This window comes from Salmo trutta, chromosome 27 (assembly GCF_901001165.1).
Source record: "Salmo trutta chromosome 27, fSalTru1.1, whole genome shotgun sequence".
Taxonomy (NCBI): Eukaryota; Metazoa; Chordata; class Actinopteri; order Salmoniformes; family Salmonidae; genus Salmo; species Salmo trutta.
Window position 1 is genome coordinate 2,780,594 of NC_042983.1, and position 21,474 is coordinate 2,802,067.

General features: G+C 42.3%; 1 protein-coding gene across 3 annotated transcripts in view; it reads left to right on the plus strand.

Moving 5' to 3' along the window:
* Nucleotides 1–437: 437 nt before the first annotated feature.
* The window catches only part of nos1 (nitric oxide synthase 1 (neuronal)), a 64,620-nt gene continuing 43,583 nt past the window's right edge, over nucleotides 438–21,474 (plus strand). For 2 of the 3 annotated variants that reach the window (XM_029716321.1, XM_029716322.1), the window contains exons 1-7: nucleotides 438–715; nucleotides 6,771–7,538; nucleotides 12,455–12,584; nucleotides 15,617–15,754; nucleotides 17,398–17,543; nucleotides 17,835–17,997; nucleotides 19,465–19,556. In XM_029716321.1, coding sequence (XP_029572181.1) covers nucleotides 6,802–7,538; nucleotides 12,455–12,584; nucleotides 15,617–15,754; nucleotides 17,398–17,543; nucleotides 17,835–17,997; nucleotides 19,465–19,556 — 1,406 coding nt within the window. In that variant the 5' untranslated portion in view covers nucleotides 438–715; nucleotides 6,771–6,801. The remainder of the gene's footprint in view (nucleotides 716–6,770; nucleotides 7,539–12,454; nucleotides 12,585–15,616; nucleotides 15,755–17,397; nucleotides 17,544–17,834; nucleotides 17,998–19,464; nucleotides 19,557–21,474) is intronic. The other variant, XM_029716323.1, reaches the window with a different exon arrangement.

A 21,474-nucleotide genomic window follows, 5' to 3' on the forward strand; every position in this document is an offset into this window, starting at 1 on the left:
CGTTTTTGAAAATGTCACCCAACTCAGAATTCCAAGTCATGACGTCATGATTTGACCTAGTTTTTTTCTGAGTGCCCAGTTGTCATGAAGGCACCAATGTGCATACAAGTGTCCCACTGGCTAAAAGTAGTTATTAAACGCAGTAAACCTATAGTCCTGATCAATCATTTAAATGAATGTGTGACACATGCAATCAAATGTAGTCTAAAATAATTTTACGAATTGATATCAAGGGTATGGGCTACACAATTGGCAGAATTGCGTATTTTGGTGCCATTAGGCAATCTCCTTATATTGCCTACACACAAGTCATGTTTTGAAGTTTAAAATGGAGTAAACAACATGTGGGTAAATACAAATATTGGCAATAACATTTGCAATGGGTGGGACGTGTGTACTCAGAAGGGACTAGTGTAGTTTGGTGATAACAGAAGTGGAAACTACACGTCCAGGGTATAAATGCCCGCGCACGACCCAATCTGCGCTCGTCACAGTGTCTCTCATGCTCCATATTTATACGGCACCCTGGCGCGCAGAGAAGCACAGGCATGCCGCAACTCTAACGAGACAACGCACACAAGTGGGACTTGAGGAGCTCGAGCGAAGCGAACAACCTGTGTGTGCAGTTTCCGAGGACAACGAGTACGCACGAGAGGAGTTCATCTGTCACTTGTATTTGCAACAGTTCGTTGTGCAAGTGAACTTGTTCTCAGAGGTGAGTTTCTTGAATTATTCAAACATAACGCACCATACAGAAAATTACGCATTTTATGGCTGTTTAGTGCTGTTGATTATGCATCACTATCGTTGCTGTTTCACACATTATATACTGTCAAATCGAATGTAACTACTGCTCAATCTTACTGTTGATTTTTATTGGTTAATGGTTTTCCAAAAATAGTGGGTAGCGCATTACTTTGACAATATTTACTTTGGACTGTGGCACCAGTTAAATCCAATAATAAACTGTCTGCCAAAGTCTCACCTCGATAAAATGATCACACTTGTGCTATTTTTAAAAAGTGCATTTAGAACATCTGAACATACATGGAAGGATGAGAAATTACGGTTAAAGGGGTACCACATCAGCACCAAAAATATAAGCTTGTTTTTCTCCTTTGTTTGTAAACAATGTACATGTAACAACAAAAAACACTGTATAGCAGGAGTATTCAACTCTTGCCCTACTAGGTCTGGAGCCTGCTGGTCTTCTGTTCTACCTGCACCCACCTCTAAATCAGTCCCTAGTTTAATGTAGTCCCTGATTTAGAGAGCAACCATGAAAGAACACGCAGTGGATCTGGCTTTCGGTTCCAGAATTCAGTTTGAGGGCTGTATAGCCTCAAAACATGGTAACACTATAATTGTGATATCATGAATGTTCAGTCCTGAGTTTGAGTGGTTACATTTCTCCAGCCCCGTCCCACAGCTTTTTACCAAACTAGTGGTGGGGTGCTTCTTTTTAATTGTTCGAACTGCAGATTGCCCCTTTAAAGATGCAAGAGCTGACTACTTCTCACCCTGTTCTCTGAACTCCCACAATTCGAAAATTCCGATTACAACAATTGAGCGTAACCTGTTGTTTTTATTTTAATTGAACGTTTTTTAACTAGTCAAGTCAGTTAAGAACAAATTCTTATTTACAATTACGGCCTACACCGGCCAAACCCGGATGACGCTGGGCCCGCCCTATGGGACTCCCAATCACGGCCGGTTGTGATACAGCCTGGACATGCTTGTATCCCCTGACCTCTGCGAACAGTTTTTACGATTCTTTACAGAGAAGTACAAAAATATTAGATCCCAGATTAACAGTAGCCGGCACCATACCATCATTTCTGGTCAGGGGGCACTTGAGGCAACTACTCTAGGACTACTGCTTCCTTTTACTGAAATATCCTTTGAGTTTCTCCTTGATACTGTAGCTCCCATAAAGACCCCCTGCCTCTTGGAAGTGATCGCTTCGAGATGACTAACAGAGGTTATGCCTACAGTTGTCCCCAAAATTCTATTGTAAATAGCTCCCTGACTTTAACTGCTGTGATTCAACCTCTCCTTAAAAATCCCAATCTAGACCCCTCCTCACTGAGTAATTATATACCTATCTCCAAATGTCTTTTTTTTATTTTTTTTATCCAAGATTTTACAAAAATATGTTTTTTTCTAGCAATAGGTTGCTTATTTGAGTATGAACAACTTCCAGTCTGGGTTCCTCTCACTTCAAAGCAAGAACGCTGCTTTATTGAAAGTCAGTAATGATCTTCTGTTTGTCGGTGAATGCTCTATTTTAGTTATTTTGATCTCAGTGCCGCATTTGATACTCTTGATCTTAACATCTTTGTTGACCGGCTGGAGAGGTGAGTGGGAATCTCCAGCATTGCCCTCGACTGGCTCAGGTCATATCTGTGGCAGATGTTTCTCAGTGAGCATGGGTGGTTCAGTAGGTTCCCCAGCACCTATTCACTATGGTGTCTCTCAGGGGTCAGTCTGGGCCTCATCCTTTTTTTATCTGTCATGCTTCCCTTGGTGACATCATCTGCAATCATAACATTCAGTTCACTGCAATGCGGATGACACGCGGCTTTATTAACCAATCAGACCCAGAGACCAAGCTTGTGTAAATACCCTTCACAAGTGTCTTGCTGACATCAAATGTTGGGTGACTGACAATTTTCTCCAGCTCAATGATAAGAAATCAAAGGTTGTTTTATTGACCCCCCCGTCTTGCTAGAACGCAGATTGTAAATAACCTTGGTCATTTGTCCACTAATGTAAAGCCTATGGCCAGAAACCTTGACCATGACCTAAACCTCAAGCTGCATGTAAAGAAGGTTTTCCAATCCTGCTTCTGTATAATATAATAAATATAGCTAAAGTCAAGTCTTATTTCAGTCACTGATCTGTAAAAAGTTATAAACTCAGCAAAAAAAGAAACGTCCTCTCACTGTCAACTGCGTTTATTTTCAGCAAACTTAACATGTGTAAATATTTGTATGAACATAACAAGGTTCAACAACTGAGACATAAACTGAACAAGTTCCACAGACATGTGACTAACAGAAATTGAATAATATGTCCCTGAACAAAGGGGGGGGGGGGTTCAAAATCAAAAGTAACAGTCGGTATCTGGTGTGGCCACCAGCTGCATTAAGTACTGCAGTGCATCTCCTCCTCATGGACTGCACCAGATTTGCCAGTTCTTGCTGTGAGATGTTACCCCACTCTTCCACCAAGGCACCTGCAAGTTCCCGGACATTTCTGGGGGAATGGCCCTAGCCCTCACCCTCCAATCCAACAGGTTCCAGACATGCTCAATGGGATTGAGATCCGGGCTATTCGTTGTTGCCGGTGATGTCTGGTGAGGACCTGCCTTACAACAGGCCTACAAGCCCTCAGTCCAGCCTCTCTCAGCCTATTGCGGACAGTCTGAGCACTGATGGAGGGATTGTGCGTTCCTGTCCCGCAGGTGTGATGTTCGGATGTACCGATCCTGTGCAGGTGTTGTTACACATGGTCTGCCACTGCGAGGGCGATCAGCTGTCCGTCCTGTCTCCCTGTAGCGCTGTCTTAGACGTCTCACAGTACAGACATTGCAATTTATTGCCCAGGCCACATCTGCAGTCCTCATGCCTCCTTGCAGCATGCCTAAGGCACATTCAAGCAGATGAGCAGGGACCCTGGGCATCATTCTTTTGGTGTTTTTCAGAGTCAGTAGAAAGGCCTCATTAGTGTCCTAAGTTTTCATAACTGACCTTAATTGCCTACCGTCTGTAAGCTGTTAGTGTCTTAACGACAGGTGCGTGTTCATTAATTGTTTATGGTTCATTGAACAAGCATGGGAAACAGTGTTTAAACCCTTTACATTGAAGATATGTCAAGTTATTTGGATTTTTACGAATTATCTTTGAAAGACAGGGTCCTGAAAAAGGGACGTTTCTTTTTTTTGCTGAGTTTATATACATGTGTGGTTTGGATAAAGTGCACTAGTCCCTTGCCATGCATAGTTATCCTCCATTTTAGGTGTGCCTGACCTTAAATGTTTGCTACCAAGTTAATTGCTTAGGTTGAAGCCAGGCGTGGTGAGTTAGGTAATTAGCACGCAGCTCACCCAAGCTTTGTTTCTGAGTACTATTTCTAATCATGTTCTACTTAATGCAGCTCTGTCTTTTAAACTATAGTGTACTGGACTAAATATGGTTATTTAAAGTAATGAATGTGTTTTACTTAAATCATGTTTTTCCATAGGATTGCCTGGTCTAATTAACAACATAAAATGTGGCTAATTAAATGTACATTCTCCTTGGTGAATCATTATGGGCGTGGTTTAGGTGCTACAATATTTATATATATATATATTTTAACTATATGCTGTCCTTTTCTCTCAACTCAGGATTGAGCCCAATTTTACAATGTTTGTTGCATCCTTTATGTACTTGCAGTTGATTTTAGATGTCCTGGTAGACTCTTTAGTCCCAGTGAGGGGGAGAGTTGGGCTCTGTTTAGAGTTGAAAGAGGGGCAATTGCTAGTTATGCTGTTTAGCATTTAGTCCTACTCTTGCCTGCAGTAGAAACCCTATTGAGGGGCTGAGGTTAGACTCGCCGTCTTCCGTCATTTTTGTATCCTGGATGTTACTGCTATGGACAACTGTTTGTCAAGTCACTTCATGTTTGCTGAAGTCTACAATAAATCAAGTTCTATTGCATCTAGTACTTTTCATCTACAATAAATCAAGTACTATTATTCTACAACCATGGGTCTTCCTCATTCCCACCAATCACCTCCCTTGGATAACCAGGGTCCGCTTTGCTACACATGCAAAGCTTTGTTTTTTAAAATCAGAAAACAGATGTGTGTTTCGCAATTAGAGCAATAGGAAGATGCACTTGCTGCATAAAACTAACAAACGTTAGGTTGCATGGCCACTCTAATCAGAGACACCAGGTGTGTGCAGTTAATTATCAGGGAGCACTGAAAACCAACAGGCTCTGGACCTCGTAGGGTTGAGTACCTCTGCCTAGGGTATGTACAGTGCCTTTGGGAAGTATTCAGACCCCTGGACTTTTTCCACATTTTGTTACGTTGCAGCCTTATTGTAAAATGTATAAAATATTTTTTTCCCTCAATCTACACACAATGCCCCATAATGACAGGGCAAAAACAGATTTTTTGAAATTCTTGCTTATTTATTAAAAATAAATTGAAATCACATTTACATAAGCATTCAGACCCTTTACTCAGTACTTTGTTGAAGCACCTTTGGCAGTGATTACAGCGATAGAGTCTTCTTGGGTATGACGCTACATGCTTGGCACACCTGTATTTGGGAATGTGATCGAGGAGAAGTAGGAAGATCAGGGATTGCCATGAAGGGTTGCCATTGTGTCCGGGGGCATATGAACTGAGCAGTCGAACGAGTTGAGTGCTCTCTGGTTTCCCCAATGGGCAGGATATAAAAAAAATGAAAAGAACCAAACTTCAAATAATTCCAATAGACTAACACTGATCTTTCTGGTTCTTTCACTTTGTCTAAGCGATAGATAGACAATGTCTGGCATTTCTGCGTGTGAACAGCTAACTTACATTTTTGGGAAAGTGATCGTAATTTTCAAGAAACATTTAACACAAAATGTATGATACCGTTGGTTATAGTTACAAACAGTACATAATCGTCAAAATATTTAAACGTTTAAATGGTTACGGGAAGCTAGAGAACCCTGAACGAAATTGTAATACACTAAGGGATACTGAGCAACGTCCATGGTGCTGGATTGGTTATATGCCATAGGGAGCTGTCCTTGGTGCTGTCATTATAATTTTTTTTATTGATACTTTACCACCCACAAGGACATGTCACCTCACCACAATCAAGTGTTGCCCATGTTATGAATTCTGCTGGATTGCTAACATTGAAATGAAATTAAGAAACTATAGACATGGTCATATTGTGTGGGTTATTGAAGTCATACAAACGTAGCCAATTGCAACATTTTGAAAAGCATTTAATAATAATAGAAGTGTGTTGAACACTGCTAACTATGTTTTGAAAGTTGTTTGTGACCCAGCCCATCCGCCGTGCAACGTTGTCTGCTGTCTTTCACTCAGCTCAGAGTTGCATAGCCATACAAACGTATGATTTTGCTGTTTGACGAGGGTATCGATATAAACAAGATGAGTCATCTTGCATTGAAGCCTTTATCTTACTCCCTATTTCTAAATAGATAAGAAAATAAATCGATGTTATTATATCAAACAGATCACGACTATAGCCTACATTACCAAGTTTTGATATTTTTGTGACACTGTCTAAAGCACCTTCCACTGCTCAAACACAACAACCTTACAGCTAAGAACTTAACAGTCAATCAGAAACTGAAAGACTGTGTGTATGTTACAACACATCCAGAAGAGCAGAGGGAGAGAAATCGAATAGGTATAAGTTCACTACTGATCCAGGATCAGATCATTAGTTCAATAACACCGCTACAAGTCATTGATAGCTACAGTTTTCATTCAATTAGACAGACAGCGCTTTAAAGGGATTGACAAGAAGTCAGTATGTGCCCGCGGGCCAAGACAGTAACATACTGGATTACCTCCACAACTGAAATGACTCAAAGACGGTCATGTTCAGTGTAATATCATGTTTCTATGATGACTCACATTTGCATCTCTAAACACACTATCAAACAGATCACGAAGTGAAGTCCATGTCCTCTTTTACTAACACAACTTGACTTCTCTCCCTTAATTCTTCTTCTGTATGCTTCAGATCCCTGAGTGCAAATACACCGCCAGACATCATGCAGGAGTCTGAGCCCACAGTGTGCCAGCTGCAGCCCAACATCATCTCGGTGCGTCTCTTCAAGAGAAAGGTGGGTGGGCTGGGCTTCCTTGTCAAGCAGCGCGTCTGCAAGCCACCCGTCATAGTGTCTGACCTGATCCGGGGCGGGGCTGCCGAAGAGTGTGGCCTGGTCCAGGTGGGGGACATAGTACTGGCAGTCAACAACAAGCCCCTGGTGGACCTCAGCTATGAGCGGGCCCTGGAGACCCTGAAGAATGTGTCCCCTGAGAGCCACGCTGTCCTCATCCTCAGGGGCCCAGAGGGCTTCACCACCCACCTGGAGACCACCCTGTCTGGGGACGGACATCAGAGGACCGTCAGGGTCACCAGGCCAACCTTCCCCGCCTCCAAGTCCTACGAACGCTGCTGTCCGTTAAGCCCCCTTAGCCCGGGGCAGGGAGGCAAGGACCCACAGCAGCTGAGGGCCATCGAGAACCTGTCCTCCCCCTCGGTGACCCCGTTCCACAGAGAGGCCCTGCTCCAGAGGGGAGGGGTGCAGGCACTGATCGCAGCCCAAGATCCCGTGCTCAGAGACGGGGGCCGCGGGGCGCTGCTGCTGAACGGTGTGGAGGAGAACAACGACATGCTGAAGGAGATAGAGCCGGTGCTGCGGCTGATCAAGAACAGTAAGAGGGAGATCAACAGAGAGGAACAGAGGACCGTAGAGAGGAGGGACGCTGAGGTGCAGGTGGACCGGTGAGCTGATCTATTGACCCCGACCATACATACACATCACAACGCCACAACACAGTGATAATTCAGTTGGTTAGATGGTAGAATGAGAATACTACTGCAGGCTAATTATAGATCTCTACATTTCTAGTGTGTTTGTTTCTTTTCACATCAGGGAACAATTGGTTAGTGACAGATGGATTAAAAGGTTTCAATCTGATTCTTGTGGTTATTTTCTTTGGAGAGCTCCAATTGTTGACTGTAACCCACTCAAAGGCCTGCAGTAGTGATTATACTGTAGACACTGACATCTTACACCTCCTGTGTACATGTATCCAATCAAAATCTGAGAGAGCATGGTACATACAGAACCTCAATCAGTAGCACTGCGTCAACACCCTATGTGTGCTCTGCTGGTTCCCATCCTCAAATTAATCATAGCTTTTTTGGAAAATGGATGTAAAATGCACTTTAAGTCTACCTCAAAACAAAGCACTGTGGAAATTCTATTGTGGTTGATAAATAAGCTATGGTACTTAAACACAAATTAGCTTTAAATGCCTCCTGTATTTTTGAAGGGCAGACTGAAAACGTGTTGGCATTTGAGACAGGAAAGATTTGGCTAGCTAACCTGATTTCCTTGTTAAGGTTATGATGACGTTCAGATACTGCGAAGCTCAAATCACTAAAGAGGCTCTCCAAAGAGCACCCAATAGAAGTGAAGGATTATAGAAAATGAAATGGCGGTATTGACTCAGGGATGGCCTTCCCTGTTATCACTGACTATTTGCGCAGTATCATCTTGCTAATAAGTTGATAGCTGTTGAACTGAAATAGAACAGCATATTAACTACAGCTATTTACCAAACGCTGTTTTCACGCTGAGGCCTTTATTTTCTGCTGGCGCTACGGCGGCGCTAGTGACAAACACATTAGTTTGCAAATTCAGCACGCTCTGGCGTTTCCCTCGACAGGTTCTGCAATTTACCTGTCAAATATCAGCTTGCTTGCGTTGAGGTGGAAGGGGTGGCAATATCTGATGTGTCCTTGAAAACAAGCGCAAAAGTGAGAATTTCATGCAGTGCATATTGGGAGATTTAAGACCAGCGAAAAGCAGGTCATAGCGGTAACGTGGTTGGTACATTTTTTAAATAAAATCCATGTATGCTACATGTGTCCATATGCCCATCATGAGATAAGATGATACAGGTTGACCTTATATTTAGAACTTATTTTCATGTAACAATTGCTTGTTTTTCGTTTCATATGATTAAAAACTAAAACCCTCCGTAGGCTACCCTTGACGTATGCCTATAGGCTATAACGAAGGCAGGTTCATTACATTTGATTAAAAACCAAAGTTATTCACCATGCATGCAATGGAATTTAGGGCCGTCTGCTATTTCTGGAGAAGTGTGAATGTGGTCTGTACGATGGTTCTAGTATGTTTATAAAACATTTATATTTGGGAGCAGCCATGGCTCAGCCATAACACAATTTACAGTAGGCCTAGGCCCTATATCAATGTGAATGCTCTGTTTAACAATATTTTTCCACACTGAAGCCATTCAGTTACTGCAAACATGTTCAACATATTTAGCAAAGATGGGATAGGCCTATATTTTGCTATTTTGTGTCTGTAGCCTATTTAACAAACTAGGCAGTAACAGACTAACGTTCGAAATTGTAGTTGATTACAAAATCAATACATAAAAGTAAATACACAATTTGAATTTTGTGTGTGCCGTGGAGCATGTTCTGATTGGCCAGTGAGAGGTCAAGCTTCAAACTTATTTATTCATCAAAAGCCAGCCCTTTTGCTCTACTGCGCTCATAATTACCACAATCAAAATTGCAAAAATATTTCTAACACACCCTTGACCTAAAGTATAGCGCTACCGCCAGCACTAAAATTTGCCATTGCGCTAGGTTTGTTAAAATAGCGCCCTGAAACCCACTACAATATAATGGAGTCCGAGTCAAGACAAGCTATGCATAGTGCATTCGGAAAGTATTCAGACCCCTTGACTTTTTCCACATTTTGTTACATTACAGCCTTATTCTAAAATTGATTAAATTGTTTTAAATTCCTCATCAATTTACACACAGTACCCATAATGACAAAGCAAAACCAGATTTTTTTCCCCAGACCTTTTCACGGTACTTTGTTAAAGCACCTTTGGCAGTGACTACAGCCTCAAATCTGCTTGGGTATGACACTACAAGCTTGGTACACCTGTATTTGGGGAGTTTCTCTCATTTCCTCTCTGCAGATCCTCTCAAGCTCGGTCAGGTTGGATGGGGAGCGTCGCTGCACAGCAATTTTCAGGTCTCTCCAGAGATGTTCAAGTCCGGGCTCTGGCTGGACCTCTCAAGGATATTCAAAGACTTGTCCCGAAGCCACTCCTGCGTTGTCTTGGCTGTGTGCTTAGGGTCGTTGTCCTGTTGGAAGGTGAACCGTTGCCACAGTCTGAGGTTCTGAGCGCTCTGGGACAGGTTTTCATCAAGGATCTTGCTGTACTTTGCTCCGTTCATCTTTCCCTCGATCCTGACTAGTCTCCCAGTCTCTGCCGCGGAAATACATCCCCAAACTCCAAGCTGGCTGTCATGTGAATTTTACTGAGGAGTGGCTTCCGTCTAGCCACTCTATTAAAAAGGCCTGATTGGTGGAGTGTTGCAGAGATAGTTGTCCTTCTGGAAGGTTCTCCCATCGCCAAAGAGGAACTCTGGAGCTCTGTCAGAGTGACCATCAGGGTCTTGGTCACCTCCCTGACCAAGGCTTTTCTCCCCCGATTGCTCAGTCTGGCCGGGCGGTCAGCTCTAGGAAGAGTCTTGGTGGTTCCAAACTTCTTCCATTTAAGAATGATTGAGGCCACTGTGTTCTTGGGGGCCTTCAGAAATGTTTTGGTACCCTTCCCCAGATCTGTGCCTCAACACAGTCCTGTCTCTGAGCTCCTTCGACCTAATGGCTTGGTTTTTGCTCTGACATGCACTGTCAACTGTGGGACCTTATATAGACGTGTGAGTGCCTTTCCAAATCATGTCCAATCAATTGAATTTACCACAGGTGGACTCCAACCAAGTTGTAGAAACATCTCAAGGATGATCAATGGAAACATGATTTACTCGAGCTCAATTTCGAGTTTCATAGCAAAGGGTCTGAATACTTATGTAAATAAGGTAGTTCTGTTTTTTGTTTTGAGTAAATGTGCACAAATGTCAACCTGGTTTTTACTTTGTCATTATGAGGTATTGTGTGTAGATTGGATAAAAACAAATAACGTAATATATTTTTGAATAAGGCTGTAACGTAACAAAAGGGGTCTGATTACTTTCGGAATGCAACGTATAATAACTACTCTTGTGGTTTTTTTTGTTTCTGAGTAGGTCTACAGAATTGTGGAGGTGATGAATATGGTTATTTAGCAAATGGAGGAATTAATTGTGCGCAGTGTGAGGGAGCGACGGTTTGGCGCCCTGTGGTGTGTGTGTGTGTGTTTTAGGGCGAGAGAGAGATGATCTGACGTGCGACTGAAGATTTACAATTAGCGTGGACATGCGCTCATGAGAGAGGAGATGTGTGGGTGTTGTGAAGCAATGCAAACCTCAAATCACACGCTGATGAGTTAGCTGCTGTGATTATTCACGTCTCATGGGGTTTCCACTGCACACAAAGGCATGGAAAAAACCCATTGTCTATCTAATCTCTGCTTGGCCATAGATGGGTCGTTCCACGAAATGAGTCCCATTTGGGTAGTGTAATTTGTTAATTTTAACACTCTGTCATGAATAGCACATGTTCAACATAATAAACATGTTTTCCCATCTCGAGATATATATATATATATATATATATATATATTTATTATTATTATTATTATTATTATTATTATTTTTTACTATATTAAGTGCCAAATAAAGTAACAGGATTGACCGTAACAGGTTTGACTTTTTTCTTCTTAAATCAGCCATAAATGATCTTGCGGCAGGGGAATGGAAGCTTATGTGTAATGCAAGCTTCACAAAAAATCTAAATGAATTGTTCAAATATTTCTAGTCTGTATCTATGGGTAATCCACTAAATATTCCACCACAAAACACCAGGAAATGGCCAAAAAGACAAGAACCAGCTGGCCTACTTTTACACTGATTTAACTATTCGATGTTCAATTAAAAAAATGTAAAGTTCAGTCCATGTAACAGGGTTGACCTTAAAATGAGGGACAGGTTTTTGTTTTTAGCCTGAAATGAATCTGTAATGAAATAAATAATCTTCTGAAATGAATGTCAAAGCAACCAAAATAACTAGGGCCTTACAATGATGGTGAAAACCCAAACATTTCTCCAGGTTAAGTGGGTTAAAGTCTTTCTACTGTAGAAGTCAGAGGTACATATGAAAATGCATAATTTTTGCACTTTAGCAAGTCTTTATTCATAAAAAAAAAGTATACATTTTCCATGTGGCACTTCATTTAGCAGGCTTTTACAATTCAATATTGGTGCATAATTTCTACTTAACATATTGAAAGAGACTCATTTCATGGAAAGACCCAGCTGTTAGATGTAGTTCTGCTTGCCCATAGATCTTAGTTAGATATACTTCATTTGTATGTTGTTTTAGTGGAATTGTTTCTCTTAGTGCTTTTTATTTTCTCTCTCTCTCAGTGTTTTTTAGTTGGTTAGGGTTATTGTTTCTATATGTTTGTCACTACAGCAACTGTCATTTTATTAGTAGTATATGAGTTATTGTATGTTACACAATTGTTTGGCAAGTTCTCAGTGTTTTGATTTAGTTCAAGGGAGCATTTCATCTATGTTTTGATCTCGTCTCTCAAAGTGAAGACGTAATAGTGGGTTTAAGGCCAGATGGCAACACACACACACACACACACACACACACACACACACCTACCTTTAACGGAACTGTATGTGCCTTGCAGGGACCTTGGTATGGGAAATGGTATGTCACCCCAGCTGGCGTCTGATAAGGACAGTGTGTGTGAAGACCTGTGGAGGAAGGACAACAACATGCAGACGGTGCTCACCAACCCTTACTCTGAGAAGGACGAGGTAAAAACACTCAACTATGTTTGTGTGCGTGTGCACTCTTAGGTTCTAGTTAACACCTTTTTTTCTAAGGGTTCTTTGGCTGTCCACATAGGAGAACCCTTTGGAAAAACCATTTTGCTTCCAGGTAGAGCTCTTTACACAGACTATTCTTCATGGAACCGCAAAGGGTTCTCCTATGGGGACAGCCGAAGAACCCTTTTGGAACCATTTTTTATAAGTGTGTGAATATGTTTATGAATGTGTACTAACATGCCTTTCGAGTGAACCCGCTTGTGAAAGCCTATCCTCCCATATGTGTGTGTGTAAGCGCATGCTAGCCTATGGCGATCCCCTAGAGTCGCACATGACATATGCTTCTATAACCCCCTAATCTATACATTGCGTGTTCCTTGTTCTTGGAACTCTTAGAGCTTTCTGCGAGTGTGACTGTGAATGCGGGTCAATGTGTATCATAACAACAAGGCAAAGCCCCTCTTGGCTCAAGATCTCATCACCTGGGCATTCGATCCTTCCGGCTGATAGCTGTCAGAGCATGAAAGCCAGTTTACATATCTCATATGGAGAGTCTGGTTGTAAGTGGAGAGAGAGAGAGAGCCAGGGGTCTGGGTTGTGTGGTGTGTGTGTGTGTGTGTGTGTGTGTGCGTGCGCGTCTACACATGCACGTTTGCGTCGTAATCCGCACATGGTCCCATGATGATCCACCCACTTGTGACGTAGGCTGGGCTGCTTGAGCCCCCTGCTCTCGTAGTGAATGAGGCCGGATGGAGAGAAACGATCGAAGGAACTAATGAATGTGTGCAGCTGTGGTTGCAGAGGGAGCTGATTCATCTTTCTCCTCTGATTTGGCCCTCTCCAAATTAGGTATTTTGAGGTCCCCTCCATTTAGGTCTTTGAGGTCTGGAGGGATGTGTGTGTGTGTGTGTGTGTGTGTGTGTGTGTGTGTGTGTGTGTGTGTGTGTGTGTGTGTAGTGGAGATGGGTGGGTGTCTGTCTCAGCCAGGCGTGCTGGCGCCATCGTAGGTAAATGCAGAGCTATGTTTCCAGATGGCCTACAGTAGGTGTGTGTCTGCCATGACGTCTGACTCATAGGAGAGTGTAGAGGTGTATGACTAACATGTAAAAAGTCTGAGATAAATGTATGATTGTTATAAATTACCTTTTGATTCTCTCAGCCATTTTCCATATTTCCTTGATAGTATGATGGTGAAGCAGGACATCCACTTGCTGTGCAATATGTCATTCTCCATCCTAGGAGAGACGGGAGGCTACAGAACTACCAAATGACAAGGTTGTAGAGTTGAAATTCGTATTTCATTAAGACTGAAAGGGCTTGATGACATGACGATAGGCTTGGAATGATTATTTCTCACCTTAGGGGAGGACTGTCCTGGACTCTGGTTGTGTCTTGTGCTGAGCTCACTGCTAAAGCTTCTACTGTATAATTGACTGGTTAATAAGTAGAGGAGGCAGAATGTTCTGTCACGATACCGCCACCGGGTTCTGGAGATGTCGCTTGGCTCTCCTTTGATGCACCTCAGGATAAGCATAAGTAGCACCGTGGCAGAAGTTCTCTTATCCTGTGCTCTTCTGCATAATGTCACTGCATAGATCCAAGAGTTCAACCAGTCAAACTCTGTCAACTGATCCATTTTTTTTCTTCATTCCCCCAATTCATGATTCATGTTCTTAATGTTCATTTAAGAACGTGTTCTCTCTCTCTCTCGTTCTCTCTCCTACTTAACATGTAAAGTGTAATTGTACTCGTCTGCCTTCCTCTGGCTGTTTGACTACAGGGGTAATAAGCTCTCTTTCTGCGGCCTAGCTGCACAATAGGCTTTCTGTATAGAGGAACTTGGAGATGATGACAATGGCACACGTTTGTATGCATCCTATCGCTGGCTGGGTGGGTGAGCATTTCGTATGGGCACAGAATCACTTCTCTCTCTGAGGAATCAAATGAATTCAGACGGGTCTCCCCTCCTATTCTCTGAAAATTCAATGGGCCTCAATTGACGTTTTGCTTTCATCCCCTCAGCGAGCACTACAATTACACCCGTTGTTTGAGGTGCCTTCACCGTGTGGTTTTGCAATAACTTCTCGAGAGATGATGATGAGCGGTATTACAAGCTGTGGGATTGATTTCCTTTTGATTTGAGGTTCAGCCGCATGGAGAGACCTGAGCACTTTAAAATCAATTCAATACAACAATCAAACTTGTGGTAAATGACATTCATTCAAGCGATCATCACTTAATAACCACATCAGAGTAGACAAGCTGAGGGAGCTGGCAATTAGCAGTCAATCATGCTAGTGTTAAGGATGCTGATTACCTTTCTACCTGATGGGGTTGTGTGTCTCCTATCTCTCACTGTCTGCGTTTACACAGGTGCCCAATTCTGAAGTTTTTGGCTCCCGAGTGGCTCAGCGGTCTAAAGCACTGCATCTCAGTGCTAGAGGCGTCACTAAAGACCCTGGTTCGATTCCAGGCTGTATCACAACCGGCCTTAATTGGGAGTCCCATAGGGTGGCGCACAATTTGCCAGGCTTTGTCTGGGTTTGGCCGGGGTAGGCCGTCATTGTAAATAAAATGTTGTTCTTAATGAACTTGCCTAGTTAAATACATTTAAAAAAAATGGCAAAAGATCTGATCTGATTGATCAATAGACCAATTGATGGCAAAAAGATCAGAATTGGGATTCAGACGGCTGAGAAAAGAATGCTGCTGGTGGACTTATGTTGGAGCTCCCATTTGCAGTCCGTGGTAGGGACTTTCTCTATCGGTCTCTGGCCGCGTTTACACACAGCCCAATATATATATATTTTTTGTGGCCAATTTTATTGCCAAAGATCTGATCTGATTGTTCAAAAGACCAATTAGTGGCAAAAGATCAGAATTGTCAACACAGCCTCTCTCTCACTCTCCTTTTCCCTCTTTCAGAGGTGGGTTCAAAGGCCATCTCAGTAGAAGCATTATGCGCTACTCTACAGACTAAAATGTATTAATTCTCTTAAACATCCGTCTCATCCCTCCAGTCTCCAGCACAGGGGAGGATCTCCCCTAACAAGGCTCTCATGAATGGCAGCCCCTCCAAATGCCCACGCTTCATGAAGATCAAGAATGTGGAGACTGGAGTCTCTTACAACGACACTCTACACTACAGCTCTAGTAAGGTACGGAACTGGCTTTTCTTCTTGTCTGCAGAACAGTGGCTTCCTCTCATCAATCAATCGATTAGTCAATTAGCCAATCAACCAACCATTCAATCAATCCAATCAGTTTGTAATTATCTAGCCATTTTCTTACAAATACATTTGTCACAAGGTGCTTAACTGCAACCCCCTAGAGCAAGACCTAAGAATTTAGTCATTTATCTGAACAGATACCTCTGCAGCCGTCGGCTTGGTGTTTTAACACCAGCCTAGCTAATTACTTCAGCAACTTATGGGATGACAGCCTACTATGTATCCCAATGAATAGGCTTCTAATAGTGCATCTTCAGAAGTATAATATATCACAGAATGTTCTGTCTAAGCCGTAAAGGACAGCTGCGTGGCATGAATGCTCAGAGCCTTATGGCGAGCGGATGTAGTGAGGCGAGGGATTTATTTTGTTTTATTTTTAACACTCTGACTCTGCTCATCACCCTCTTTTCCTTTCCCTCTTTCTCTCTTAATATATCTCTTTCTCGCTCTCTCCTTCCATCACCTAGTCATGCTCACCGGCTGTGTAATTGTGCATGTTGTTTACTTCTGGGACTTTGCAACTTTAGCGAGTGTCATGTTGAATTGGATGGCTGGGTTGTTTGAGCAGGGCAAGGGGGGTTTGGGACGAAACCCGACTGGCTGGACAGTGCGAGTGGGTGGCTGGTTCAGCCAGCGTGACTAGACTGCCCATTTTAGCAGCAGCGCTGTTGAGTTATTGTTACATTTCCACTCTGGGTTTATGCTCGGGTGACCGTTTTCTCCCTATTTCCTCCTCTGCCTCTAATCTAGTGAAGGCATTAACAGCTACCCAAAGTGACGGCGCACTTCAATTCTAATTGTATTCCTTTGACCATACAAGGTTGGTCTGGGTGATGATCAGTCTCTTTTTTTTCTCTCTGTCTCTTTTCCTGTTCCTCTTTCTTCTGGCCTCTTTCTGTTTCTTCTCCGGTCTGTGTGTTCTCTGCTCAATTGAAGGCTGCCACTATGACTCCATGACTAATTCAGTCATTAGCAGGCACCGGCCACTCTTTTGGTAAAAAGCTGAGGGATGTGGTTAGACAAATGTAACTGCTCTCAGATTCATAGACAGAGCTATAGATGCAAGGAATGACCATCCATGATATCAAAATGAAAGTCTTAACCATATTTTGAGGCTATGTTGACTGACCTTGACGTAAAGCAAGCTTATATTTTGGGTTATGATGGGGTACGACAGTTGAACTAAGCTCATTGGGCATAAGTTATATACCCATTGATTCTTGAATAATTTGTAATTCATTTAAAAATCCAAAATGGATGTACCAATTGCAGATTTAATGGAATGGTAAATGAGTGGGCTTCATGATATTTAAGTAAAGCACACAAGACTGGTTGTTCTGACGGGACTAGGGGGGGTGGGAACCATTACTCTACTTTAGTCTTACATTAATACGTCTGTAGGAGAGGGAGCGTGATAGAGGGAGAACAACAGATAGAGGGAGAAGTAGACTTTCCAGGTGTTATGGAATCCATGTGAACTGAACAAAGGACCTGTGTCAGGAAACCACAAGGAAATTCAGTGCTTTATGTCATCAGAGCCTTGACGTGATGTCATCCACATTGCCTTTCAGTTGCCGCTCTGCACTGAGTGTGTGTGTTTCGGGTCCATCATGACACCTAGCCAGGGGAGCCGCAAGCCAGACGAATCTCGAACCAAAGAGGAGCTGCTGCCGCTGGCTACTGACTTCATAGACCAGTACTACACCAGCATCAAAAGGTAATAAAGTTACACTTACCATATACTTTAGCTACTTTAAGAACCTTTGGATGTACTTGCCTGCATCCCTCATTGCCAACATTCCCATCAGTAGTACAAATGCCATTTTGTTTTTCCTCACATACATTTGATTCAAATAGCACTCTAAATGTGTGTTATTGTAGAGAATTTCTTTTTCTGTGCTTCTCATGCTTCTGTGCACAATGTTTTGATGCAAGAAATACTCTAAATCCAGTCCTTTTTACATGTCCTTGTGTTACTTCTCTCTGTCCTCGTGGCTGTGTGCATCAGGTTTGGCTCGAAGGCACATGTTGACCGGCTGGAGGAGGTGACTAAGGAGATTGAGGCCTCAGGGACGTACCAGCTGAAGGACACTGAGCTGATCTATGGAGCCAAGCATGCCTGGAGGAACGCTGCCCGCTGTGTAGGACGCATCCAGTGGTCCAAACTACAGGTAGGAAACTCAGATTAAATGCTCTGTGTAGGCAGAATTCAGTGGTCCAAGCTATAGGTCAGAAACTCGATGCTCAATGTTAAAGTAACTGCCCGTTGTTTACTGATTTTTATTAAATATGACCTATAATTACTTACAATATAAGTGAAATAGTTTCCCTTCAAATGTTTTTTATTAATTATGTTAAAGATGCACTATTCAAAAAGCACTTCTCCATATCCTGGTTGCTCAAATTCTAATAGTTAGACTAATTTCAGTTTATGTGAAAAAACAAGCAAGTATAGTGTAGAGAATCATTTCTAAACCGCTGTGAAATATATTTTTCACAACTGGAAATAAGACGCAAAAACCAAAGCACAGGAAGTGTTAGAAAAAGCACACCTAGAATAGATCTACCGTTTCTTATACTTGCTTTCAATGAGATTAACAGATCTATAACTAATTTCTATGTGAATTTGGTCAGGTCACCCAAAAAAGCAACATATTGCTGCTTTAAAAATCAGCTTTTCTGTGTTGGAATGGTGTGGGCCCAACAACAGAATGGTGTGGATGTATACCGGTCATAAAAAATATCCATGCAAGTAGACCGCTGATTGGCCAGCTCATTCTCCTCAGGGAAATGACATGTTCTATGAGAAAATGGCTGTTTGAGGTGGGGTTTTTGAAGTGTTTTTATTGTTTCAAATTTATGCTTTGGCCACATGAGACGACAACATTATTTGGGTATGAGTTAACAGAATATGAACTTTTAAAAGTCAGATTTTCACTGGGCAGTTAATTTAAAACAAATCTTCCTAAGCCAATATGATATCAAGTATGATAAACTTCGCAAATCAACTTGGCTGGAGGTACACAACACATTCCCCACCTCTCGTCATGATCCGTGTAATATTCATGATCTGTGTAATAATGTGACTAATGTGCACTGAATTATAAAAGTTCAAATAAATGCATTGCAGAGTGATGTTTCACCATTTCAACAACATATTGTCTGTGATGTCGCTTCACACATTGATGGAGGCAGGCCAGGCATCGCAGGTCAAACGTTAGTAGTGAAACAATCAAATAAACGCTGATGATGAAAGTGATATCTAAGGGGAATCAAATCACGCTGTTGTGGAGTATGCCGCAATTCAATATTTTCCCCCTAACAATATAGTGTAAATGACAACATGCTTTCACTGAGGTCCTTGGATTCTTTGTGTTGAGTTGTTTTATGAGTGACGAAGACCTTCAGGTCGAAACATTGCACTCAATTAAACTGTGGTAGCATTTAGTATCCCACTGGGCACAGACGTCAGTTCAACGTTTAGTTTTGATTTACATTTAGTTGAGCAAATGTAGTCAGTTTTCCACGTTGATTCAATGTCCTCACATTGATGGGGGTTGAAATGAAGTTGAAACAACTTTGATTCAACCAGTTTTTGCCCAGCGGGATCTTTCTTTCATTACATGTTTTTCTAACAGGTATTTGATGCCAGAGACTGCACAACGGCTCATGGAATGTACAATTACATCTGCAATCACATCAAGTATGCCACTAACAAAGGCAACCTGAGGTGAGTCGGCAGTGCTGTGTGTCTATCCCTGTGACTTTTACTCAACGTTGTCTTTCTGTGTCATTTCCTCTGCTCGTCTGGTCTGTCACCCTCTTCCCTTTGTCCAGGTTCTCTGTCTCTTTCTGTTTTACCTTTCCCCCCTCCCTTTCTGTCACCTTGAACCTCCATCTGTCTGTCCCTCTGTTCCCTGTCAATGTCAACTGCGTCTCTCTAGTCTGGTAGACTACTCCCAGCCAGGATCAGTCCTTCATCAGTCCAATACAGCTCTGCCAAGCCTAACCACACGTCACGACACCGTCTTTACTCCCCAATGAATAAACATCATAGGAGAGAGGGGGTTAGTTGAGCCCCACTTTGGTTTTAGGAAAGCATACACAAAAGGTCAGAGAAACTGATTTTCACTAAGTTAAATTAATTTGTTATACAGTGGTTCATCCTATAAAAGTTGCATCGTACTGCAGCACACCTTGCGGGCTGCCGTAGAATTCTATAGCACGTTATTTAAGTGTCAGCCATTGTTGCCATTAGTGCTAGTTTGACCACCAGAGGACATCTTTGAGAAGCATTTGACAGTGTGTAATATTGGCTGTGCTAGAGAATTTAAAACCTTTTTTTGTAAGAACATAGTATATGGGATTGATTTTTCGAAATTTTGCTTAATTAATTTGCTTAATTTTATGGTGTTTCTATTCCAAGAAAAAAATGAAACCCTCAGGGTTTCCGTTAGGAAAATATGGCACTGTACAACGTGACCGGTCGGGAGTAGGCTACAGTACTAAGAGCAAAATAATCCTAACGTTTCCACACCCAAATTGTAGTCTAACCAATACCCAAACAGAGATTCAGTGAAAATAAAAATGTCATTGATTAAGCAAGACCATTCCCCATGCTTGTCTAAGAGCAGTGCAAAATGGTGCTGAAATAGTTGACCACACACGGGTAGACTATTGCTTCAAATCCTATTGTTTATCTTCAATATGCTTTAAATTCCACAATGACACAAATAATTGAACATACACAATTTTTAACTCTGAGAAGGGTAATAGGAGGTGATCTGCATATTAAACTGACATTCTTACTGATATATTCCACGCGTTACTGTGTTTCGATCCTCTCTCTCGCACACGCACTTGCTGTCTTGACCTCTGAATGCTCGGCTTTGAAAAGCCAACTGGCATTTACTGCTAAGGTGCTGACCGGTTGACTCTTTATAACCATTGTTTGTATTATTTGACCCTGCTGGTCATCTATGAATGTTTGAACAGCTTGAAAAATGATCTAGCCTTTATGGCCATGTACTCTTATTTCCAACCAGTTCGAATTTAAGTATAACTTTTGTATGACTGACGCCTTTAGTGAGAGGTCTAATGCTTTAATATTTAATAATTTCTGTCCTCCGAATTCATATTCATTATATAAATAGGCCCATGTGCACCTTGATATTGGGGGTGCGCCATGCGGCCGTGCCTAACGGGGAAAGTGGGTGCACCATGCGGCCGTGCCTAACGGGGAAAGGGGGGATGGAGCCGGTTGGGCACAACCCAGGCGACATAGAGATGCAGGGATCCGAGCTTGGGCGAGAGCCGAAGCGGAGGGCGTGGGCCCCCCACCCTACCCAGTCCTCAGAGTCATAGATACTCCCACCATTTACCCGTGCTGCATTTGTCTGTTTTCCCTTGATGGCCTGCCGATCTGCACTTGTTAGATGGCCCTCCAACCTGCAATTCTACGGTTATATATGTGTTCCCTTTCTTGTAGTGTATCTTATTGCCCGTTTTACTATCGTCCTGGGCTTATAGATGAACCGCAACATGACGGCTAAAGCGATTGAATGCATTTTTAACGTTTTTAATATTCTGATAGTGAAGAGCAAAATTCCTCTCAAGAGAATCAACATTACAGTTACACCAACTGGTAG